Source organism: Syngnathoides biaculeatus, chromosome 3 (genome assembly GCF_019802595.1).
Source record: "Syngnathoides biaculeatus isolate LvHL_M chromosome 3, ASM1980259v1, whole genome shotgun sequence".
NCBI classification, from domain to species: Eukaryota; Metazoa; Chordata; class Actinopteri; order Syngnathiformes; family Syngnathidae; genus Syngnathoides; species Syngnathoides biaculeatus.
Genome location: NC_084642.1, coordinates 2,327,584 through 2,354,589, shown reverse-complemented (window position 1 = coordinate 2,354,589; position 27,006 = coordinate 2,327,584). Strand labels below are relative to the sequence as shown.

Sequence of the window (27,006 nt, the reverse complement as noted above, 5' to 3'; positions counted from 1 at the left end):
GGCCCTAAAGCGCACGAGAGCCCAGTAAAAAGTGTAAAAAAAAAAAAAGAGAGAGACAAAGAGAAAAACGATTTCCTCGCCGGGTCTCGGCTGTAACCCGAGCGCAATCATGAAAGCTGGCAGTTCATTTTTCACAGGGTCATACATCGACCAGTCTTATAAAGTAATGGGCTTCTTCTGGGAGGCGGCTTTATGAACACTAAGATAGTTAGGAGACACGCGGAAGGAGCGCCGGGTCCCGCTCGGATTTGGGCCGGGTTATTCCCTCCTGGCGGCGGCGTGCGAGGGCGGCGGCGGCGCTCCCGGTAATATCCACGCCTAATAAAGATTAATCTGTTGCCGGTCGCCCCGCTGATTACTCCTCAACTTGCTTGAAATAAGACTGAAATCACTTCAGAGACGTTCCCGGGACCTTCTGCGGCGCCTGGAAACTGAATTTACCTTCTGGACACGAGTCTTTAGGACTTTTTTTTTTTTTTTTTCGGATTGAAACATATTTCAAGTCAGAATCTTTGGTTTGCACACTTTGAACATCAGCAAAAACAAAAGAAGAAGGTGTCCCGAGACCAGAATCCGAAAACTCGCCAAAACGGGATACAAAGCGAACCATCTGCCAAAGCGACTCCGGCCGAAACTGATAAAGGGTCAATGGGAGCCTCCTGACATCGGAATATCCCAAACCCTTTTGGAGTTTTCATCTACACAAGCTATTAATACAACAGTAATTAGTAGTTGCGTTAAAAAAACCCACCAGGGGTGAATCACAAATGTCTTCAAATGACAACACTGAACTTCCGATCTGTCTTTAGTCGAACTATTTGTGCTTTTCGGGATCTGGTTTTGCACGACATGCTTCAATTCTTTTTTTTTTTTTTTTTGTCTTCAGGATCTGGTTTTACACTACACGCTTCAATTCATATTTTTTTTTCGTCTCCGTCCCGGCACAAGTTCGACATCCGCCCGGCCAGTGAAAAGAGGCAAAACGACGGGTGACATCGGATATCCTGAGATCGGAATCAGAGGACCCGTCCAAATGGGACGCGTATCGGATATCTGCCGATGTAACTGCACCGTAAACAGATTGGCGCTGCGCTCTCAACGCGGGCCTGACGTCACCGGAATACACCACCGATCAATCATTTCCAGACATCGACACAAACCCAACACAATGGCGCGCACACATGAGAGGACGCTTGTAAATCCAAAACTACAACAAAAGCACAGACGATCTCATCTCATCTCGTGGCTGCGCGTCTTAAGACAACGACATTTTTGCTCCCAGGTGGCAAAATTTGAATATGCGTCACGGCAGCGTGGAGAGAAAATGAACACGCGTGGGATCGGATATCCAAAGATGGGAATCAGACCATTTTCCAAATGCGATATGAAGTCGCTACGCGCAGCGGAAATGGACGGATCGGATGGACCCCGTTAATGAGATCCTGATGTCGTCAGAACACGCAGATTGCTGATCTGTACGTCTATTCATATTTCACCAATATACACAATTAAAAAAAAAAAACAGTTTTTAAACCTTAGCGAGTGTCTGGTCTTCGCTGCGGGCGAACGCGATGACTTTCAGATGCGGGTCTTCGGGACGAGTCTTTGACTGGATTTACGATGCATACTTTAGGTGACGGAATTTTTTGGGGGCTCCCAATCGGAACAATTCGGAAGTGTGTACAGACAAAAAGCACGCGTGAAATCGGATATCTTAAAATAAACATAAGAACGTGCAGCGGAAAGGGACAGATTGGATCGACCCCGCCGGTGCCAGTCCTCAAAATCAATATCAGGCCTCTTACGCAAAAACGCTGATCAGAAAGATCAGATCGAACCGGGAATGCGGTTTTGGACTCACCGGGCGCGTCGGGCCTCTTCACGTTGAAGGCCGACAGGTTGTCGCTTCCGTAGGCTCGGAGCACGGACATCATGTTCATCTGCTGCTCGGGCTTCAGGAGTCCCGGTGGGGCTTCGGGTTGGGCCAGGAGGTTGAGGCCTTGCTGCCAAGGCTTCTCCAGGGACAAGACTTGCTTCTGATTTTGCTGGAAAAGGGGCGACGTCATGGCTGAGGATGAGGCGACCAACGCGTCTTGCAGCTGCTTGTGGTGGTTCTGGACGTGCTCCGGGCCCGGACTTCCTTCTTCGTCTCGGTCCATGTCGTCATCTCGCTCCTCATCCTCTTCGGTGGCCCCCCTCTCCTCCTGCTCCTCGTCGGAGTGATTTTGCCCTCGCTTGGGCGTGGCTGACGGGGTGTCTCCGGTGACGCGGGCCTCCGATTTGACAACCTCGTCATCGGAGACCACCTGCTCCTCGTCGGGTTCTTCGCAGGAGCTCCTCTCACCAACTTGGTCATCCCCAGCCAAAGACGCTCCCCTGAAGGCCTTGCCTGGAAGTTCCAGTCCCTGATCGGCGGCGGCCATGCAGCCTTGGAGACCCTGGGCCGGCCCTCGGGGGGATCCGTCGTACAAGCCACCGAAGCGCCTGTAGAAGTCGCTTTGGAACGGGTTGTAGGGCTGGTCCATGTGGCTGTTCCAGCCCACCTGGCTCCTCTCTCCGTCCCCGTCTTTGTCCGAGAGCAAACTTTTGATGTTAGGAGATTGATGAGTGTTGAGAGGAGCCTCTTCATGTACTTCCTTGCCCATTTCGGCCCTCTGCACCTGGGCCTGACCCAGATGGTTGGCCTGGAGGTGAAGGGCCATGAGCTCCAGCGACGCAGTGGAGAAAGAGCAGAAGAGGCAGCCGTGCCACGCCACGTTGTCATGGATGGTGACAGAGGAGCCGGGGAGAGAGCCGGATCCGGACTCCGGCCGGACAGACACCGACAGATCCAGCGGCTCAAACTGGGAGCCGGGTTTTCCGGGTGTCGGATTCTGCGTGGCCTCGAGTTTCTCATCTTTGTCCTGGTCTGCCAGGGCCGCTCTCTTGGCTCTGGGCTCTCCGTTATCGTGGTAGGACTGGGGTGCTTGGATCTGGACTGGATTCTGGTTGTCCTTCGTGTCTTTCTTCATGGAGCTGAGGACAAAGTTGTCCATGAAAGCCTGCAGGGAGCCTTGGAAGTGAACGCCATTTCCCATCATGCTTTGGTATGCCCGGCTCAGATCAGAGAAGCTCGCGGGACCATCTGCGGAAATCGAGGATGCGGGGCCGTCGCCGGCCTTCATATTCTCGGTCATGGCATCGAAATGGCGATCCCCGCGGTCATTTGCTGCCACGACGCCAGCCGACGCCCACTGATGTGGCAGCAAGGGCCCCGCCCTGAAGTCCAAGTTGGGGGGGATGCTCTTAAAGACGTTGCGCAGAACATCGGGGCGGGCAAAGACGCCGCCGCCCATCGCCTTCCCGTGGTCGTCCTTGTGGTCCGACGAGGGGGCGTGCGGAGGGGCGCCCGAGCCGTTCTGGCGCTCACGGTGGTGGCGCTCCAGGTGGTACTTGAGACTGGCGGACTGGGTGCCGGCGTAGTCGCAATGAGGGCAGCGGTAGGGCTTCTCTCCTGAGGGAAAGAGCGCAAGAGCGAATCATTAACCTGATTATTAGCGGCTGGATATCCAAAAGCTATTTGCCGGAGCAGGAACGCCGACCCGAGGGTCATGTCACCTCCCCGGAGGAGGAAAAGGAGGTCAGAGCGGCAAATGAAACACATTTCATTAACGCTGATAACAAAAGAGGATGTTTCAACAACCTTTTCTCAATCACGTAACCCCTTGGGAATATTTTTTCAGACAGAAAATTCATCAGAACATATCTTCATTTATATTTTGGAGGCTGTTTTTCTCCCGTCTGAACTGAACCTTTCACGCTGAAACCAAACGGCATCGAAATTGTCACTTGGGAAACAACAACATTGAAACAGGAAACGGTATAAACGCGGGACAGCGTCAAGGGCTTTCAACGCAAAAGGGGCGCGGCCAGTGACTGGGCCTTGGGACTTTTTTTCATCAAAAATATGACGTGGTTCTGGTGAGATTACGTATTTTTCCTGTCCAACACAAACAAATTATAGCAGTACTTTTCTTAGTATCTTGGTCTTTTCCTTTCGGCTTGTCCCGTTAGGGGTCGCCCCGGCGTGTCATCTTAGATGAACGCAGATTTGTTTGGCACAGTTTTACGCCGGATGCCCTTCCTGACGCAACCCCTCCGCATTTAGCCGGGGAGAGAAGCTTACGGCACCTGGTATTGCCAAACGGTCTCCCATCCAAGTACTAGCCGGGCCCAAAGCCGCTTCGCTTCCGGGAGCTCAGGGTAGCAATCGTTCTTCGTTTTTACATAAGTCCAGCAGATGGCGCTGGTTGGGTAGTACTCGGGAAAATGTTACCACATATCGTACCAACAGAAAACGGATGGGTGAATAGTTTAGCCTTTCACGTTGTACTTTTTGCTCCTATCGTGTTCGGCATCTCTGAGTAACGCACAGCACACTGCTGTATTTCGGCTCCTTGCGAAGCGCAAACGAACCGACGGAGAAGAAAACAACATCGAGAGACGGAGGCGAAGAACGAAACAGGACGCAAGTCCACGTCGTGAAATCTGCGACCGAAAGCGTCAAAGTCCGGACCGTCGTTGCCGTTTCCCCGTCACGCGGTCATCGCTGCTTTCAACTTTTCATTTTTCCATAATCCTATAACAATAAACAGTCTTATTTTGGTCACAATAATCACGATGTTTCATTTCAAGCCCTCCCCACCCCCCCCCCCTTTTTTTTTTTTTTTTAAAGCATACTGTAGCCCCGTTTGAGGAAGGCTGCTCGAAAAAACAAAAGCGCGGCGGAAGAGCTGATGAAGGCGAGTTTAATACGAGTGTCGACAAGAGCGAGAGTCATAAAGATAAACATCTAACCACCCACTGCCTTGTCAGCGCCGCTCCATTTCATGTGTCTTACTGCTTGCTGTCGGGGGAGGGAGGATGGGGGCCGGGGGCGGGGGTGGAGGCGTCTGAATTTGGGTCGATGCGGCCTTGCCGAGCCAGCCATCGCTCACGCCGGCGTCGTAAAAAATAACAAGTGGCCATATGGCCGCACCGCCGACCGCCATATTTCTATTGAAATCCGACTGGAAAGTTTGCCCCCGCGGGCGCCGATCGGAGCCGGGTGTCCCCGAAAGATGGCCGACGCTACGTTTCAAGCAATTCTGGCAAAGTCATGTCGGCGGGACCTGACATCAGATTTTGATCAATCATTTGACGATTCCGCGATTTTCACCGATTTAAGCAAAATGTGGCGAGAGCAGGACTCGCCAGAAACTCTCAAGGACCTTCGATGTTGGTCAATTTGTGTTGAAGTCGCCATTTGGGACAAATTTTGAGGGGAACCGATTGGAAAGTAAAAAAAAAAAAATCACTAATTTGAATGATTAACAACAAGATTTTCGCCGAGCTTCATTTTGTTTTGGGCCTTTTGTTGAGGTCAGATGAGCGCGACCCGAATGTTCAGATTGCACTCGTATCGGATTCTTACCCAATTTACATCCACGCACGAAAGAGGCACTGTAAAAATGTCAAAATCGGACTTTTATTATTCGCATTGAGGAGAAGAATCAGATGCGTCGCATTGAGCAAAACAATCGGAATTGTGTCAACATAGACAACATTCGGTCGGCGTCTCTGTTGTGTGTGAAATTGTCTCTCGTCGGCCATTGTTTTTGTTTTTTTTCACAGCAGCCTAATTCAAGGGCGAGTCACCGACGACGTCGTGGTCCACTTGCCTGTCTTTGGTTGCAGGCAGCGCGGGTTCAGTTCCCACTCAGGGACGTACGTACACGGAAGCGTGTTGCGGCCACACGTTAAACTTCGGTCAACCTCTCCGTGACAGACCTTTTTTTTAAAATATGCATTGTTCTCAAATGAGTCCAAATATACATATATACAATATATACAAAATAAAGCGTCGGTCAAAGTGATGTTTACGTAGGTTAACGCGTGACCGCAACACGCTTCCATGTATGGAGGAGGAACTTTACAAGTTTGTGTAAAAGCGGGGGTCATTTATTGAAATATTGGTATTTGTATTGAAAAATGGGAGTGGCTCCATCGCTACGTGGGATTGATCCTTGATTGAGAACAGATCCAGCAACGAAGTATTTGTATGCGTCCAGACATTTCTACGCTTTCAAACCCTTCCGTGTAAATCTCGACGACTTACTCGCCGGATCCGCGTCTAGATCCAGTCGGCCAAGACAAGCGGAAGCGGGTGAACGTTCCACTTACCGGCGAAAACATCGACTTCGCCATTAAATATGGGTCCTCTATGCCGAGTGTCTCTCATTTTTCCACGTACCTTCGTAACGATATCGGACAAAACTCCGGGCGTCGTGCTATCAGACGTATTTTCGCGTCGTCGCCAACCGACTTAGCGTTGAGCAATGCTTTGTTTGACCGGCACTTCCGACCTGTGACGTGAAGCGATCACGTAGGTGCACGAGCTCCGTACAGAGTGAACCCCTAAATACATATTTGTGGCTTGGCATTTGGAAACACACTTTTGGGGATATATTTTTTTTTAACCTATCTTCAGACTTAGACCGGCAATATTGTCAGTCACAGGACTTCGTTGGCGTCGGTGTGTCCTGCAGATGACCGGAGACCAGTCCAGGGTATACTTTCATCGGCTCCGGCACTCTCACCTTGTGAGGATAAGCGGCTTGAAAAGCGAATGGCTGGATTTGAGGGGCTCGTAGCGCTCCTCTAGAAGGGAGCGGATCACGATTGCTAAAATTGAAGATTTTTCTTCGAGCCAACCAATGCGAGCGAGCCATCACTCGAGTCGGCGTCATGAAAGTAACACGTGACCGGACGGCGCGCACGACGGGACTCACCGCCACATTTCCGAGCTGCGCGGGCCCAGTTCTCTCGGACCTTCGCCGACGTTTGCGGATCAAAGCCGGCAAACGAGGGGCGAATCTATTGTGACGGCGTATATTTATTTATGCCCCGCATGCATATTCATGCGGCGCGCTCTCGTTGTTAATGCTGGAAGACGACGGCGCCGCTTGCCAGAAGTGGATGTTCCACCGCGGCGATACACATCCTGCAAGCAATTATAAGAGGCTTGGAGTCACCGCCAGATTTAGCTTCATTAAACAATGAACGCAGAGGGGAAAAAATGCAAAGCCTCCCCTCCTTCTTTTTTAAAGAAAAAAGTTCCAAAAAGTGGGATTTGCGCGCGCGCGCGCGCGGGGAGGATTGATGGGGGAATAAAAAGCCAGTGAAGTGCATATTTCTAAACATACAATCATATAATGTTTAGAGTCGACACATGGAAACGCTTGAGAAAGGCAAAAAAAAAAAAACCCCAAAAAACGAGGCATTGTTACGCCAGGCTGCTTTGAATGATTTAAGTCGGGCTGTGTAGTAAATCATGGATATAATTAGCAAATGGCATACTGCTCAAGTCGTTTATCATTATTTAGAGGGCACCATTCCAGAAAAAGACTCCGCAATCTGCAGACCCACTGCCGAGCCGCCGCATAAAAGGCCCACAAACAGCGACTCGATACAATATTGATACGGGCCGGCGGAGAATAGGAACTCGCACAAAGGGAAATGGAGCGCGCCTCCGACTGCAGATAGCGACACGCCGATTTGATCCATTTTCTTTTTACGCCGTCAAAGCCCGGCCCCGGCCCCGGCCCCGGCCCCGGCCCCGGCCCCGGCCCAGTGTATTTAAAGTCGAGAGAGAGAGAGAGAGATGAGCTTTTAACCCAATAAGTGCCGCCGCTGGTGCAGGCTCGCCGCTGATTGAATAAGGAAACGTCCCCCCATGCAAATTACCATCCGCGATTCCTCTAACTGGACAAAATGATATTCCGCCGGCCAAATTAGACGCAAATTAGACTGATGTGATTTTTTTGCACACCCACCCCCCACCCCGCCACCCTCCACTGCGCCCCCCCCCCCCCGCCCCCCTTCTCCTCTTAAAAGCTCGTTAATGCGCGCGGGGGCAAATCAAGACGAATGCGAGCGTATCTGCGTCTAAATATGCCAAATGGAGAGGAAAACATTCGTTATGTTTACGGGAGCCGCCGCGCGTCCTCCAGCTGTCTGTTAAGATGAACGCTTTCACCCGCCGCTCGGCCATTTTTTATTTTTATTTTTTTTTATTATTATTATTTCCGAGCCCATTTGACGCTCTTGAATGGATATCGGGCCAATTTGCCAGGGGAGATGAATGAAAACAACCGGATCTCCATCCGGCAAAAAAAATATTGAAAGATATTGTTGTTAACCTTCCAATTTGTCCGCAAGATGGAGCAACTTTTGCTCGATTCCACCCAAAGCACGCCAGCAACATTTTCTGCAGGGTTCTCGACTCTGAATTCATATGAAAAATATGGATTTATTTAAAAAAAAAAACCCACTTAATTCTTGCCAGATGACAATCTTTTTCAACTTGGTGAGGTTCTGCACCTTCTCTAAATGTGCCTTGAGAAATATTCCGCCGTTATCTGTAAAACTAAAAATGGATTGAACTCCTCCCAATGTTGATTTTTGATATTTCTCCACCAAATTGTGCTGCAAAAAATATGACAAATTTCGTTGCTTTCCGACCCGACTGATGCTGTAAACGACTTCATTGCGTGATCGTTACTGTGACGAGGAAAAAAAAAAAAGAAAGGTGATTGTTCCTGTCCTTTTTTTTGCAGAGGACAAACAATATCGCCAAATTGTCTGTCTACGTGTGTCGCGGCACTGTGTTGTTCACAGAGCCAGAAGATGACCGCGCACGGCGCTTCTCCAGCACGCCATTTATCACGCGGGTAATTAAAGGAGCTCTTCGGGGTTAAGTCTACGTTTCCGCCATTTCTTGGAGGAGCACGCGTAGCCGCGAGGACATCTGTGCCGTCATACGTCGGGGGGGGGTCTGCCGTGACATCTGGGGACTCCACTGTATCCTGCCTTGCAACATTACACACAATTTACAGCTAAAGGTCATTATGTAGCCGTTAATCCACTTTTAATTGATATCAGCGCAAACAGCACATAGCCCCCCCCCCCCCCCACCCCCACCGCTCGACGCTTCGCCAGCCAGCAGGAAATTGATGCTCGGGGAGTTAAAAATAGGACGGGAGAACTTTTTGTTGCACGTTCGGAGATGAAAGGCGACAGCGAGGTTTTGTTTGCCCTGGAAAACATCGCCGATCTTGGCGAACGCATCCCCTCGCCTTGATCACCCGCGTTCAGCGCGCGCCTTTTTATTTAGGATCCGCTTTTTGTTGCTGACACGCAAACCAACAAGCGAGGCAAAACCTGCGTTTGGCCCAACTGCGGTGCACGCAGCACTATTTGACATCTTTTTCTAAGGTGATGGAACTCGTACGTGACGAGGGAAAAAAAATTGTTCCGAACTAAGGGTAGTACTTAAACCAGAAAATGATCAAAAGCTAGGATCTCGGTAAGGAATTGCTCAGTCCGATGTGATCTCGGCTGCCGCGGTGGTTATTCATGCCCGTCAACTGCAATCCAACCATTCAGTGCCACCGACGTGAATACTCGTCATGTGCCCTTTTTCCAGGGTTTTCCAATATCCAGTTTGGAAACCACGGAAAGTTCAAACAGATCCCTGTAGATGGCAGTGTTGCATTGCTTTGGCTTTGAGACGAGCACAGCTTTTGAGTAGAAGATAAAGATTAGGCAGTACATCTCATTTTGTCACCTCGACGATGAGGGAGAGAATGGCCAACATGCTGGAAGTTTGGAAAGTTTAGAGTATGTGTATGTGTATGGAAAAACACAGTACAGTAAACCCTCGTTTATCACGTGGTTAGATTCCAGACAACCCTCACAATAACTGCACTCTACTGTATCTACCTATCTATTATCCAAGCGTCACGAGAAAGCTGGAAGCTATCCCAGCTCGCTTCGGGCGAAACTACACCCTGAACTGGTCACCAGCCAGTCGCAGGGCAGTTATCGACACCATCACTGAGTGGGAATCGATCCGACGGTCCTAGCACTAAGGCAGGCGTGCGAACCACTACACCATCAGTGACTCGTCGTAACCGATCATTTAGTATATTATTGTAGACAATTTCATACGTCCACTTCAATACCAACAGGTCTTACTTTCCAGAGGTGTGGGTATTTTATTTGCCCACTTGAGGTCATCACCCACGCTCAATTCACAGGAAGTTGCCTTTGTGCTCCGCTTGAGTGACATGAACAGCGGCCCACGGGGACGCGGTGTGAATGCCAGGGGTAACCTAATACCGAGTTTAGCGTTGGCACAGTTTCTCACACTGATGATCTCGCCAATGTAGTCAGCTAAAAGCATTACGGCATCCCTGAAATCACTGTGGTGATGTTTTTCACTGTCGTACGGAAGATGGCGAAAATCAAGCTGAGTGTTGCTCTTGACTCGCATTTCTTCCCGTTGTTATTGTGATATATTGCGTTACCACCTTTTCGTTGGTTTGTGTGAATTTAATTCCCAAGTTCTGACCGTCGCTTGCGTTTTAAACGTAAATTTTTCAGCGCAGCCATTTGGTGACTCTCCAAATGTGTGAGTCGAGACGACTCGGTAAGGTTTCATTTTTCCGCCAAGAATAAGTTTGTGTGAGTCAATGTTGACACCGTAGAATCAATCATAGAACTGCAGGCAATAGAGCGAACGATATCGAGGTGTGCAGGTGAGAAACTGCTCTTCACTGGCCGAGAAGAAAATCGCGATGCGCTGAGTCTGCAATCGGTGAACGCGGTATAGCAAAGGGAAAGCGTGTGTATGGCACTTATGAGGATAAGATGAAGCGCTTGAGGGAGCGGGTGAGAAATGGCACGTAAGAAAATTCAACTAAGAAAGCCTCGTTCAAGGCGCGTTTAATACTATGGTAAATAAATGACTCAAAAGCCAACCCTGAGTTTTGTTTTTTGTTATTTTATAATTTGAGGTGTCAAAAAAAAGAGTTCGACTTGACATATTTCTCTTGACGAAAAACTCGGTTACTCGGCCCTTTGGTCAAAAACGCGGGTTTCGGGTAGAACCAACCCATCCTATCTTGCTGATGACTACAGAACCAAATTTTCCTCTAGTCTACTCTTTCCTTCGGTGGGTTTTGCTGCGGTCTTGAAACTAAGCTCAGCCAAAAGAAGTCAATAAATCACGGACAACGTGGATTACAAGGAAATCAATACAAAGCACGGAGCTGAGGACTCAAATCGAAATTGATTTGATTTAATCGTTAATTGTTGATGCTTTACGCCGCACGTCCCCCCCCGCTTCCATCCCCGGTGCGCCGTGAGCCCGCGTGAAACGAAAGGCTAAGCTAAGCTAGCGGCGCAAAGTCGGAGAAGGCGGAGGGAGCGCCGGCAAGGTTAAAGTGAGGTTAAGTGACACGCTCTCACGCCGCCGCCCTGCCTCCAGAAAAGTATTGTCACAGCAGAGGACTTTTCTTTTTTTTTTTTTTTTTTTAATTTTTAATTATTATTCCTTCCCCGCCCCCTACACACAGCTGCTTACTGCTAAATAGCGCCTTGTCCAGAAGGGGACAATCTGGCCCTCTAATTGCTGTCACTGAAGCCGGGATTCATTATGTGACTTTCCCATTAAAATGTGAGCATTAATTTGTATAATGAAATATCACCCACCGCAGTGTGTTCATTAGCTCGCCGCTGTTAGCTACCTCCAAAAAACTCCGCTCCATTCCGCTAATGGATATTTGCCCACTCCCCGTTCGAGATGAAACGACGGGCCGTAACGTTAGCTGCTTGAGCGCTAAATTTGAGCTCACTTCATTTCTTTCAAGCGGCTGTTAGCGCCTCGTTAATCTCTTGCTCAAAGGCCTGGGAAAAAAAAAGAGAGAGAGAGAGAGAGAGAGAGAGAGAGAGAGCGAGCGGGTCTGGATCCGGAACGGCTCCTGGACTGGATCGCCATCGCTGCAATGATTTAAGGCCCCCCGACTCACATGTGCAGAAAAGCTGTGCTGCCCCCCCCCCCCCCCCCATAGAAAAATAAAGAAAAAGGAAAAAGAAAACATCCGACGACGGGCTTTCGTCGCCTTGTCGTACATTAAACTTTAATGGGGGACAAAAATGGGGATGACGTGTAAAACATAAATTGAGATCTGACGGAAGTTAAACGCGGGGCGAGGAAGTTCACAGAATCCAAATGAAGACACGTCTGATGGACTCAATGAGAATATTGGGAGGGTTCAGGTGAGGACTAGAAGGTTAAGGCTAGGACTAAGGTTGGATCAGGGTCAGGATTATTGCGAGGGAGTTCGGGTCATTAACGTGCAAACATTTAGCAGGACTTGTTATGCGGACTGCTTATTGGGTTAGGTTTAGTGGTTAGGGTTAGGATTCGGGGTAGAGGGGAGAGAGAAAAGGATGAGGATTCTGTCTGGATTTAGTACTCAGACAGTTCGGGTCAGAAACATACACGAGCAGTTCTTAACACTCTCAATTTTGGAGTTTTTCTTTTACAGACTGATCAGTCAAAGTCAAATTTAGTTAGGGTTGTGATTAGGGTTAGGGGGAGAGGATTATGGTTAAGGTTAGGGACTTAAGGTCATTAAAATACACAAACAATAACTGATTTTTGTCAGGACTTTGCGTGTTGTTTTTTTTTTTTGACTGGTTCAGTTTCGGGTCAGGTGGCTTGGTTGGGTTTTGTGGCTCATAAACAAAACAAGCGCTGCTCAGTTCTTCAGGACTTGATGCTTAGGTTAAAGGTAATGATCGGCGACTAACAAAATAACATCTTAACGTCACCCGATTTGTCACGAGTCAATTTATTGCAAGGAGGTTTGGTTGTTCGGGTAATCACCACGCGCAAACAAAACAAAGTAGACCAGCAAATACTGAAAAGTGGCACCGATTTCTGCTTTACTCTTTGAGTCTCATAGTGCGGGTTTATGCTTTTCTCATGTTGTAGACTACACCGCGTGCAATTGTTTCTGCTCTGTACACTTAAAGCGGGAGTGCTTTAGGCCTCTTTTTGTAAGAATCGTTTGCAAACTGCCCATTCACACTGCCACCAAAGATCCGCTCGCATTTATCTAAAGAACAAATTTGGCCAAGATTTTGAAAAACTGGCAAGTTTTTTTTTTTTTTTTAAACATTCCCTGTTGTCATAAGGGCAGCACGGTGGATCAGCTGTAAATCCTTGGCCTCACAGTTTTGAGGTCCGGGGATCGATCCCGGCCCAGCCTGCGTGGAGTTTCCATGTTCTCCCTGTGCCTGCGTGGCTTTTCTCTGGGCACTCCGGTTTTCAACCCCCGCCCAAAGAAAACAACGCAACATGAATTGAACGCTCTAAATTGCCCCCAGGTGTGCGACTGTTGTCTGCTTCCATGTGCCCTGTGATTGGCTGGCAACCGGTTCAGGGTGTACCCCGCCTCCTGCCCGTTGACAGCCGGGATAAGCTCCAGCACTCCCACGGGCTTTGTGAGGATAAGCGGCTAAGAAAATGGATGGATGTCGCCACGAGTGTAAAACACTGTTAAAAGTAAAATGCAGAGGAAAAAATGCCGTCCCCTTTTCTCTTCCCCGTCCTGAACCCATTGTCGCTTCTTAATCCTCGAGGGCCGAAACGCGGGAGAGTCCGAGTGGAAATCCTTCACAGCTGAGAAACATCAATGCCGCATTCTTTGCTTGCTCTCGGTCGTCATTTTTTGTGGCGAGTTAAAGAAGAGACCACCCGGGTGGCGTAACCCCTTGCGGTGGCCTCATATTGTAATAACAGACGAGCGCTAACGTCGCACAGTTAGCATGTGTGTATTTGATGAGGTCCCTCGGATTGTGTTCGCTTTGGGTTTCCAACATACGGCCGGGGACGATTTGAAAAAAAAAAACGCTTCCCACCTGCAAATAGCAATAACACGCTGGACTTGCGCATCGTTGCCATGCTAATGTTGTGCAGATATTGAAATCAAGAAAATGTGGTCACAGCGATTCATTGATTTTTACAGTTCAAGTCCCAGCGAGGTGAAAGTAAAAATAAACAAATACATTTGACACACCACAGATTAGTATTGTGAACAAGTGTCAAATATGACAAAGTATACCACAATGGAGGCTTCAATTTGGTGAAAAATCAAGTCATTTTCTCTGCTCTCGAATGCCGCGGGCGTGTCTGCTGAATGCACTGAAAACGTGCCTTGCTCAACTATCAGTCAAATACCTGGAAAATTGGATGCTCTATTTTTCCAACATCTCTCTCAAGCCCACATATCAGAAATACATTTGCAAAATACATCAAATCAAAGCGTCAGGTGGCTGGAATGTGTGCCACCATGTCGTGGTGGGGCTTTTCTGCACCACAACAACGAGGCGCTCGCTACAAGCGGCAGTACTAGAGCAAAGGCACTGTCTAAACGCTGGCGAGAAAGTTGGATTTGTAAAAAAATGTTCCTCCTACTCGTTCTGCAGTCAACGGGTGAATTTTTTCCACTTTTTTTTTTACACTCGCTCTTCCGGCTTTCTCATGGTGATACGCATCTACTCATGGCCAACAACCAGGCACTCTAAAGTGGCCACATGATGCATTTTCGGGGTATAGCCAGCCAGCTCACTGCAGGTCGTAATTGCACCGGATAAACTGCTGGTACAAATGAAGGCCCTCACGTTCTTCGACAGTGTGCGAGGTCCAGATCATTCAAGACTCCAAACTGCATCATGTGACCCTCTTTTAGTCACACCCCCAAGCCTAACAATCTGAAAGGGCAAGAGCTTCACAAGTGAGTACTTCATGGTTCTCAGACTTTGTACAATGTATTTAGAAACAAATCTCAGAATTCACTGCGCAGGATTTTCGAGAACGTTCAAATCGGATTTCAGGAAAAGACGGTTCAAAATCAACCCACATCGGCCCTTTCGCCGTCGCATAAATGCGAACCACCATCCCAGTTTGGGGACAACCGTACAACCGAGCGTCCTCCGATGAGCTACTTGTGGCTTTAACCTGGATCGTCGCCGGTACGTTTGTCGCCCGGCGGAAAGGATTCAACATCACCGGGAACGGCGCCGCGGTCGAGCGCTGAGGGGGGTCGTCTCGCTCGAGCGGGCTGTGAAGTGAAACGGACGAGGCCCGTCGTCGCACGAAGGAGGACCGAGGACAGGCCGCCTTTGTTGTGCCACCAAAGTTATTGAGGGACAGCCAGCGTGAAGGGGAGCGATGTCACCGCGGGACACTGAGGCCTTGTTGGACGGCAAAGACGAGAATAACGACAACTTCGCTGACACACACACACACACACACACACACAGGCGACGACGAGCTAATGAGGTCGCGGTGGACTAACGAGGACTAACGAGAGTGCGCGCAGACATCGCATCGCACGTTTGGGGAACGTGCGATGGCGGAAGCTGAGACCATCTGCGCGCTCGACGCGCCACCCGTCGCACTTCCTGTCGCTCGGAAACGGAGGACGTCGATCGAACGGGGAAACGGGGAAAGCTCCAATGTCCAACTCAAAGAGTCGGGAAAAACGGGACGCGGACGGGGAGCGATTTAGGGAAGAGTACCGCGCGGTATGAGAGACGTGAAGAAGTACAAGAATCATTATTCTATTTAGAGACAACACGAAACAGAGCTGGAAAAATAATCAATCACTTGAATTATAATGTTAATAGTCCATTATTACCACATATAAGTGTGTAAAGTATTTATTTTGTATTTCTAGATAACGGGAATTTGAGCGACACAGGCAAGGACAGTTTAGATGAAAAAAAAAAAAAGAGAATCAAGGGAACTCTGATTATGTTATAAGATTTAAGGCCAGCTAACTCGCTAACCGTCAACAAGTTGAAAGTCGCTAATGTGCGAATATACAACGACTTGACTCAAGGAAATTCGGTGGAGTAATTTAGGACTAAAATGTCCAGACTCTTTATCAGTAATTCCCAACGTTTCCCGATCTGTTCAGCTTCATTGACGGCGGTCCTACTGACCTGTGTGTATACGCAGGTGGACCTTGAGGTGATGCGAAGTGCGGAAGGACTTCCCGCAGTAGGGGCAGTCTTTGGAGGCCGAGCCCAGCGAGCGCTCGCGATGCTGCGACACCGACGGCGGCGCGCCGACCGCCGCCTTGGCCGCCGCTGAAGCCGCCTCCTCCCCGGCATCTGGAGACAAAACGGAGGGTGTCACCGGGAACGTATTGCGCTAACATTCGGAACGTCGTCGTCGTCATCGCGCGATCATCGTCCTCACATCTGGGGGGGGGGGGATAGAAAAAGCTCGTTTGCTGCTGCGAGACTTCAGTGCTGAAACGGCAACATTCACATCACATTTAGCGTCAAATCCCATCGAATACATAGAGACGAGTTACCATATTTCCAGAATATTTCACATTCTACATCCATCCAATGAAGCGTATTCACATTTACGTTGCCTATCCACCTCTAATATACCAATATGACATTGTACCAATTGATTCACATCCAATAAAAGTAAATCCCAAATCGAATCAAGTTGAAACAGCAGATGAGGACATATAATCTACTATATGTCCATGTAATGTACAACATTTGTTGAATATTCAAGGCACCTGTAAAATAGGAACCATTTTTCCCATAGTTGGGAAAATGCCTATCCATTTCGAATCAGTGACAGAATCAGATTCAGAATCAGAATCACAAGGAATTTTTCTCCAGCAGTCGGCGCTGCCCTGCTAAGACATTCAGAACAAAAGAGCATTTCATTATACTTATAGATTCAAATGGAATCATAAAAGTTCGTCCCAGATGAAAACTTAGCGCAAACATGTCAGACCCGCAACATCAGTGATGCTAAGCTACTTGAGAAAATGCAGACAGAAGGTTCGTTTTGCGTCAAGACGGCTAATGGAAAGTTTTCGCTTTCTCCGTTTTTCACCGGAGAGGTAGGAACAATGGCGGCAAACAGAAATAGATTCGCCTGTGTCAGCACGGCAGGATTTTTCTCTCTCGCGCCGCCAGCTGATTGTGACAGCTCGCTGTCACAGATATGACGGGGTGATAACGCATTTGACCGTGCGCGCCTCCCGCCCACCGCCGGGGAAAAAAAACGATGACGCCGGCGCTTTAGTGCGACGCCGCGTCTGTTATCAACGCGATCACCTCCGACGACGCCGCCGTTGACAGCGGCATAATGCGAGGTGAGGGCGAGCGCCGTTACGCCGGCCGCCTCTGATGTGCTGACAGTCGGCGGTGCGCGCCACAAAAAAAAAAAAAAGAGGGTGGGGGGTGGGGGGGGGAGACAAGGCGCGTCGTTCAATTAAAAATACCCACAATGGGCTTGATGGATGGGACGCCGAGCGCGGGTTGAGCATCAAAAGTGTCGTCGACGCGTCACGTGACATGAAAACGTCGTTTGTACCGCTGAGACTAATTGATGGCAATTAATGGCATTTTAATGCGCCGCGAATAATGAACACAAGATGACATTTCACCTGTTGTGGGGGGGGGGGGGGGGGGAGAGAAACAAAAAAACAAACACCACACCTGGTCTGATGGAAAATACTTGAAACAAAGACAAATCCTACTGTCAAGTGGTCACCCAAAGAAAGAAGCAGCAGGTGGTCTCGTCCCCCCATGAAAATTTAACGCACGTCCACCTTTCGCAGTTGTTCTTGCGCAGACTGGACCTCTTTTGCATTTCAATGAAATCAGATCGCAATGTCGCATTTTCACGATTAAAGCTGCAAATACACACGTCGCCACTCGTAGGCAAAGTCACTTGACCGAGGCAGACCGGTTGAGAGAAGGAGCTCCACGACTTCGACGATGATTTTCCACGTCTGGACCCGTGGACTTTGGATCTGTCAGTCGAAAAAAAGATGTTCCGTGAGTTCAGTTGCTCGGATGATAGGCGGAACGCTGGCCCTAGTTTACATTACCATGAAAAGCTCATCCATGCTTTTATCTCAAGTAGACTTGACTATTGTAAGGGTCTTCTGACTGGACTCCCCCAAAAAAAGAGTATTAAACAGCTGCAGCTCGTTCAGAATGCCGCAGCTCGCGTTCTGACCAAAACAAAGCGGTCAGAGCACAGAACTCCAATCCTAAAGTCCTCGCACTGGCTTCCACTCAGCTTTAGAATAGATTTTTAAAGTTCTGCCACTGGTCTATAAATCACGAAATGGTTTAGGTCCTGAATGCATGAAAGAAACGCTCACGGAATGAAAAGCCCGAAGAGTTCTGAGATCGACTGACTCAGGTCAAAAAATGGAGCGCAGAGTCCGAAGCAAACATGGTGAAGGAGCATTTGGCTCTTATGCTAAGTCGCCAACTGAGGTGACGTTAGCCCCAAGTGTCCCCAAGTTATGAATCCAGGTTGAAAACTCTTCTTTTTTGTCATGCTTTTTAGAACATATCCACTTTTTGATCATATTACAGTATGCGGTTTTGTCTTTTTTTGAATATATTTTTTGTCATTTTTATTGTTTTTATGCCGTGTTAAATATTTTATCACTTTGTTTTGAAATGCCTTTAATCAATTTGAGTTACCTGGTGTATGAAATGCGCTATACAAATAAATTTGTTTCGCTTTGAAGACTCAGCTTTGGGAGAATACCGGGGCAAGCCTTGGACCGATCGCCAACCGACCCTAATGCGGTTCGCTAAGTCCACCTGTGGTTCGTTGGTTTTACTGAAAGAAATTGATGACATCACAACACTAATATTAATACATGAAGCTACGGAGAAGACCGAGAAGGCAAAAAGGAAGAACAAGAACGTGAAGTGCTAAAGCGGCGGTCGGCGGAAGGTTAAAAATGACCGTGACAATGATGCTAATTGATGTTAGCCCGTCTGTGACGTTACGCGATATGTTAGCATTAAGCTAGCAAACTCAATGTATGGTTTGGGTCAACATTTTTTGTTTTAATTTTTGAGAGTAAACACTACAAATCTATATTCTCTGTACTCAAAATGTTCCAACAATAGCAGCTCTCGCATAAAAAAAAAAAAAAAAAAAAACGCTGCAGCAAAGTGTAGCACTTATCTTGAAAAAAGAAAAAAAAAATCACTTTTATTCTCCATTTATATATACATTTTTTTTTTATAAATGTTGTTTTTTCCTCTAACTATTGAATAGCAATGAAGCATTAAAGTCCCATCCCAATTTGCCTGTGAAGATTCTGCATTGAATACAAACATTTGCGATGATTCGATAAAAGATGGCCGCCACTAGCGCCGCACAAAAAGAAGACTTTTGTGCGCCCTGTCGCACGCTCGCTCGCAGGTCGAAAGAATGGAAAGAGTCAAGTCAGCAGGTCACAGACAATAAGACGGGACGCCATTCAGCCAAAACGTTTCGAGGCGGCCACAAATGCGAGCGTTTGCGAAGAGGAGGGGGTTCTCTTTTTAAATCATGGAAAAGCGTGCGCGCGCTTTCTCTAAAATGAGCTTTGAACTCTCCAGAGAAAAAGTCGTGATCTTATAAATAAAAAAAAAAAGATTTTAAAAGTCCTCCTGGGAAATTGCCGCACGAGAGAACCTCCTCCTGTGCCTTTCACGCAGAACCAAGCGTGTGGGTGTCAGGTGCAAAACGTCTCGGCTTCTTTTCGGCATTGTAGTATCATATTATTATTATTATTATATCACTATACTGACAATTTGACGGAACAGGACACGAAAACAATAGATAAGACAGGAAAAGACGACAAGACGAGGCATGCGTTGACAACGTGTCCGGATGAGACAGGACGGCGCGGGAAGGGACGGGAAGAAAAAAAACCAACAAGAAGACGGCAAACAGAGGACAGGACAAGGAAGGACAGGACAAGCCTGGACAAGATGAGAAGAAAACGACGAGAAACAAAATCAGGAAAAGGCACGACCGGACGTGACAAGAATTGGCAAGACCAGGTAGGACACAGGACAAGGCGTCGAGGCGGGAAAAGACAGGACAATCACGGACGGGACGAGACAAGACGAGAAAAGAAAAGGGAAGCCGAGGACAGGACAGATGGACAGAAATAGACTCATCCAAATTGAGGCGCGCCATTTCTTTGAAACGGTCGAAAACATTCCATTTCGTGCTCATGAAAACATTGCGACAATACTATACATTGATAAATGACATATTTCACAAGCTAGTATATATCCATCCATCCATTTTCTTTGACGCTTATCCTCACGGCGGTCACTGGGAGTGCTGGAGCCTATCCCAGCTGTCAACAGGCAGGGGACGGGCTACACCCTGAACTGGTCGCCAGACAGTCGCAGGGCACATCGAGACAAACAGCCGCACTCACAATCACACCGACGGGGCAATTTGAGAGTGTCCAACGAAGGTTGCACGTTTTTGCGATGTGGGAGGAAACCGGAGCGCCCACCTGGAGAAAAGCCACACAGGCACCGGGAGAACATGAAAACTCCCCACGGGCTGAGTGGAAGAGCCTTTAACTCAATGTTAAAAGTCAATAAATATGTGAAGGAATTAATTTTTCCATTTAAAAAAGCTTGTAGACGGCGAAATAAAAATATAAATACGCAACGATTTTCCCCTCAAGGAGGAGAACGCGGGGTCGGACCCACGCCCGTCGCCAGCATATTTCCAGCGGTCGCCGCCACACATCTCCACTTCCTCTTTTGGCACGCCGGCGCTCGGCGTTGTAGCAGACACTCGCCCACCTGCCCGGCGCAGATGGAGGCCAAATTAAAAAATCCAAAACATGCCACCAGCCAGGCTGCGCACCCGCGAGCGTCAGCGCCGCCTCTGCGGGAAGATGACGACGTACAATTCGACTTTGACGTACGACATGAACTCGTTCCGTGAAATCAAAATAACTCAAAAGTAGTGCTTAGCCCCATGCTGTGGGATATATAGAATCATCTTGTTGTGACGCCATATTTTATCATCCATCCTTCCATTTTCGTTGCCGCTTATCCTCACGAGGGTCGCGTGGAGTGCTGGAGCCTATCCCAGCTGTCAACGGGCAGGAGGCGGTGCACACCCTGAACTGGTTGCCACCCAATCGCAGGGCACATCGAGACAGACAACAGCCGCACTCACAATCACACCTTGGGGCAATTTGGAGTGTCCAATTAAATGAAAATTAAAATTGTTTTTGGGATGTGGGAGGAAAGCGGAGTGCCCGGAGAAAAGCCACGCAGGCACCGGGGGGGAGAGCATGCAAACATGTGGTGCCGGGATCGAACCCGGGTCCACAGAACTGTGAGGCCAAACGCTTTACCAGCTGATCCGCCGTGCCGCCCATCTTTTATCAAATAATTGCAAATATTTTTATTCATGAAAGAACAATTTCTTCTCGGCATTTACCCATCACGGTGAACAAACACACGCTTGCAGACCAGTTCAGGGTATCGCTGCCTTGCTCAAGGACGCCGCAGCTGTGACCCTGGGGATGGTCCATCCATCCATTTTCTGAGCTGCTTATCCTCATGAGGTTTGTGGAAGTGCCGGAGCCGATCCCAGCTGCCGTCGGCACACCCTGAACTGGTCGCCAGCCAATCGCAGGGCACATGGAGACAAACAACCAATCACACTCACAATCACGCCGACGGGACAATTTAGTGTCCAATTAATGTTGCGTGTTTTGAGGATGTTGGAGGAAAGCGGAGTGCCGTGAGAAAACGGGGAGAACTCGCAAAGCCCAAGCTGGGATTCGAACCTCTGTCCTCGGAACTGTGAGGCCGACGCTCTCCAGCTACTCCACCGCGCCGCCCCGACTTTTACATAAGATGTCCAATTTAATGGTAAACCCCAATAAACGTGCGCGTTGGCCCAGAGGTAGACGCGCGTTTGCATCTTTAATCAGCGGACTGATCCATCTCTTTTAACGTGGCCGCTCCAATTACCGTAAAAGTCACGTCGCTGCACATAACCGCAAATATTGACACTTTATTGCACAACACATTTATGACATTTTGAAGGTCACCTCGTATATTAGGCCTCATCGCTCACATCCAGTCGGTCGGCCGGACCCGGGAATCTTCCGCCGCTATCGATCCGCCCGCTGTTTTTTTTTCCCCGCGTCTATGCAAAGCGTCCGGCCCCCGTCGGAGGCGTTAACGCGCGCCCGCTAAAGGTCGACCGACGTCTGGCTGGGCGCACGTCGCTTTAATCGCGCGCTGCTCAGATAAGACGCGTTTGGACGCCAATTCGAAATGTTGACTGACGGTCTGATTAGCGGCGCGGAAAAGGCGCCAAAGACCGACGAGCGCCAGATCGTATTTGGATGACGGATTTCAAATAACAGTCGACCTGAAACTCCCGTTTTGCTTGCGCGCCAAACTGACCTTTGTTAATATTTTCCAAATGCAAAAATGAAAGGAAAAAAAAAAACGCAAATAGCTTTTGATCGCGTTAGGGGGGAAAGTGATCGGCTTCTGCTGACTTGAGCTACAAACGATGACAAAAATGACTCGTCGAGAGACTTTTCTACTTTCCCGAAAATCCAAATAAATCTAATATTAATTAATTAATCTTCTTTTATTTTTATTTTTCACATTCTGACAGAGTGGCCACTTGGGGGTGGGGGGGTGGGGGGTTGTAATCGAGGACCAGATCTACCCGAGGTTCGAGACTTCTTCAGGACAGTCCAGTCGGTCCTTCAAAGGAGTCAGACTGTGGATTTTGATTCCGAGCTTCATTTACGTCAGGGACCTAAAAAAAATACATCTGCTCACATGAAATATTCATGTTTAATGTCGAAAAACGGCTCGGCGGATCAGCTGGTAAAGCGTTGGCCTCACAGTTCTGATGACCCCGGGTTCAATCCCGGCCGCGTCTGTGTGGAGTGCGCATGTTCTCCCCGTGCCTGCGTGGTTTTTCTCCGGGTGGGCACTCCGCTTTCCTCCCACATCCCAAAAACATTCATTGGACACTAAATTGTCCCTAGGTGTGATTGTGAGTGCGATTGGTTGTTTGGCTCGATGTGCCCCGCGATTGGCCGGCGACCTGTTCAGGCCCGTTGACAGCTGGGATAGGTTACAGCACTCCCGCAACCCTTGTGAGGATAGGCGGCGAAGAAAATGGATGAATGGATTACCACCAAATGACTGGTGGGCCACGTGGGTTCGGTTCCCGCTCAGTGACGGCGTCAATATGTGTCCTGTGACTGACCGGCGACCAGTTCAGGGTGTCGCCCGCCTCCTGCCCGTCGACAGCCGGGATAGGCTCCGGCACCCACGTGAGGATAAGCGGGAAAGAAAATGGATGGATGGATGGATGGATGTTGAAACAACTTGCCAGGACAACGATTTAAATTTACACTAATTAACGTAAAAAAAAAATATCCAGCATTTTATCAAGTTTGTATTAAATTAGAAAATACTTTAACTCCTCCGAATTTTGTGTATTTCAATCACCATGGACGTTTATCTTTATCAACTGGAATCCAACCGTTTACTTCCCCTGAGGAATATATTCATCAAAAAACATTTTATTTGTTTTTGTTTTTACTGCACAGATGTGGAAGATGATCTCACCCGGCTGGTCTATGAATTCAGGTTAGCTAAAAGCTAATTCTGTATTTTAAAAATGGTTTGGGAGTATCGCCCCCCCACCCCATCCCGTCGTCGGTAGCTCGCGAGAGAGAAGCTGGCTGCTTGAAAAGTAGATCTTGGGGTAAAAAAAAAAAAAAAAAAAGTCTGGACACGCCTGATGTATAGTGTCGACAAAATATGTGCTGTGGCAAAAGTATCATCATCATCATCATCCCCTCCTCCCCCAACCATCGTCGGTAGCTCGCGAGAGAGGCCGGCTGCTTGAAAAGTAGATCTTGGGGTAAAAAAAGCGATTAAAAAAAAAAAACAGGGCACGGCTTTTTTTTTTTTTTAATCGCTGAAGTATCACCGAAGCAAAAAAAAAAAAAAAAAGAGCGTCAAAGTCACGTTTCCTTTTCACAAAATGTAAATTTTCTCTGCTTTTTGGTGAGAAACCGGTGTTTGTGGTTTGACTGATGATTATTAAAGAATGGAACAAACGTGGGGGGAGGCGGTTCATAAAAAAATTCCTCTTTTAAGTTTGCGGCTTTAGTTATTATTATTATTTTTATTTAAATCTGTAAAAGAGAAGAAGAGAGGTCTGCTCCAAAAGCAGCTGGGAGTGACCGAGTTAATAAGGCGGGCATATTCAAAAGCGTGACATTTTATAAACAATACCAATAAGGCTCCACAAGTCTCGCATCACATTAATAAGACAGATGTGCAACTTGATTCCGAAATATGCGATACAAAATTATCCCGACCCGAATTGACGTGAGCTGTTGCGACGGTTGATACATTAAGCATACATTTTTTTCTTTTTTTTTTCAATCTTTACCTGCATGGTGTGAAAACACGCTCGTGGAGAATTGGAATGCGTGATTGACATATTTTGAGTACATATTTCATATTGTCGCTTGAAAGTCTGCACGTTCATGCAAATTTGATGGCGGGGTGTCTGACATCTGTTCTCTCAATCGGGCCTAATTCCTAAGCATGTACCCTCGCACCCGCACGCAAAAAAAAAAAAAATATATATATATATATATATATATATCCCAAATACATAAACGGATCTTCAAATGTGACAATCAAAGCGCTTTTATTTCATCAATGTTAAAAATCGCATGAATTTATCATCTGCGATGGCGCCGAAGCTGCGACTGTGCGTGTGTGTGTGTGTGTGTGTGTAAGGCAAAAAAAAAAAAAAGAAAAGAGGAGAGAAAAAGGCATGTTTAATTCAAGTGTATCTGATCTGAGAGCAGCTCCTCTCCCCTCTGCCTTTACTGGTGTCACGGCGGCGTAATGGAACATGCCAGAACAAAGGCTCCCGGATCAGATTGGAGCAGAGTTGAACGGGCCATCTGGGACGCAGGCTGAGTATCAGTCACTCCGCCGGCTGTCGGCTGCACTCCGCGCACACGTCCCCTTCCTTGCGTGTGTGTGTGTGTGTGCGTGCGCCCCCTCCCCCACAATCCCACCCCCACCACAGGGACGCTGGGTCATCCTCCATGACTGACTGACAAATATATAAATTGATAAAGATCTGCCACTGTGCGAGTGTAGCAGCCACACCCAACTCTCATTAATGGGGGTGGGGGGGAGGGGGGGGCGACGACAGCATCGACAACAGCGGCGAAAAGAAAATTAATGAATAAATTAATTCAAAACGAGATGCTCGATACAGTAACGCCAACTTCGTGGCCCAATTTGACCAAGAAATATGAATCGTTACAGGGTATTTTGAATAGGTTCGAGGATACAATTTAATACAACACGTTTTTTTTTGTTTGTTTTGTTTTTGGGGGGGGGGGGGGCGACGACGGCGACGACAGCATCATCAGGTTCGAGGATACAATTGAACACAACACATTTTTGAATTTATTGATTTACACGTGACAGTAACGGACCAAATTGGGACACTTTTCGGAATCTGTCTCATATCTCATGCGAATATATTTAGTGTTGTGTTTCAAAATGTATTTAAACAATGGCAATAGTTCTTCAAATGAACATCACCAAGAATTTTCAGATGATTTTAAATGGGAATAATTCATTCAAAACGAGATGCTCGAAACAGTAATCTTGGCCCAATTTGACCAAGAAATATGAATCGTTACAGCGTATTTTGTATAGGTTCGAGGATACAATTGAACACAACACATTTATGGATTTATTGATTTACACTTGACAGTAACGGATGAAATTGGGACATTTTCCGAAATCTGTTTCATATCTCATGCGAATATATGTATGTAATATATGTGTTATGTTTCAAAATGTATTTTAATAATGGCAATAGTTCTTCAAATGAACATCACCAAGAATTTTCAGATGATTTTAAATGGGAATAATTCATTCAAAACGAGATGCTCGATACAGTAACTCCGACGTCCTGGCCCAATTTGAACAAGAAATATGAATCATGACAGCGTATTTTGTATAGGTTCTTGGATACAATTAAATACAACACATTTATGAATTTATTGATTTACACTTGACAGTAACGGACGAAATTGGGACATTTTCCGGAATCTGTTTCATATGCCGTGTGAATATATTTAGCGTTGTGTTTCAAAATGTATTTAATAAGGGCAATAGTTCTTCAAATGAACATCACCAAGACTTTTGAAATGATTTTCAATAGGAATAATTCATTCAAAACGAGATGCTCGATACAGTAATCTTGGCCCAATTTGACCAAGAAATATGAATCGTTACAGCGTATTTTGTATAGGTTCAAGGATACAATTTAATACAACACATTTATGAATTTATTGATTTACATTTGACAATAACGGATGAAATTGGGACATTTTCCGGAATCTGTTTCATATCTCATGCGAATATATGTATATAATATATGTGTTATGTTTCAAAATGTATTTAAATAATGGCAATAGTTCTTCAAATGAACATAACCAAGATTTTTCAAATGATTTTAAATAGGATTTAGAATCAAATCATGGCTATTTTGAGAAAGTGTTTAATATGTAAAAAAAAGTCATTCTCATGTTCCAAAATATTTTTCATATCACATTCTAGATTGCAATTAAAAAATTACGGTTAATTACGGCGCTATACACGATGTATTTGAAACATTCCAGAGTGCATGGAAATTATGCAATTATCACGTTCCAGAATGTTTTTCCAACGTATTAAAATTGGCCATCATCTACAAATTATTCATATACATTTTCCACGTATAGAAATCACCAGCACACTATTACAATTTTTTTTTTTTTTTTTTTACAGTGTAGCTAATATACGACAATTTATTTAATGCTTTGTTCAAAACTGACTCGCTTTTCAAGATAGTTTAAAAATCACTTAAAAATGAAATTCTTTTCAAATTTGACAGCTCCGGCAGAAGAGTGTGAAGTCGATTGCGCCAATTTTAAAGGGAACGAGAGAAGCCGCTTCGATTGGACGCTCGGCTTGCGACGACGCCCACACGCTAATCAGCCAGATCGGCTCGCAGTTCCACCGGGACTTTTGAAAATCATAAAACGTGTACACAAAAATACATACATTGATGGTTTTTCGTGTTTTTGAGCCTTTTGTCAGTCGTTACTAATGACAACTTTGATTTGACAAATTCCAAAAATGAAATTCTTTTCAAATTTGACAGCTCCGGCAGAAGAG

At 47.1% G+C, this 27,006-nt stretch overlaps 1 protein-coding gene across 11 annotated transcripts in view; it reads right to left on the bottom strand.

Annotated features, from left to right (window-relative positions):
* The window catches only part of znf536 (zinc finger protein 536), a 402,786-nt gene that overhangs the window by 50,347 nt on the left and 325,433 nt on the right, over nt 1-27,006 (bottom strand). For all 11 annotated transcript variants that reach the window (XM_061813494.1, XM_061813495.1, XM_061813493.1 and 8 more), the window contains 2 exons: nt 15,880-16,050; nt 1,862-3,493 (listed from right to left, as the gene is read on the bottom strand). In XM_061813494.1, coding sequence (XP_061669478.1) covers nt 1,862-3,493; nt 15,880-16,050 — 1,803 coding nt within the window. The remainder of the gene's footprint in view (nt 1-1,861; nt 3,494-15,879; nt 16,051-27,006) is intronic.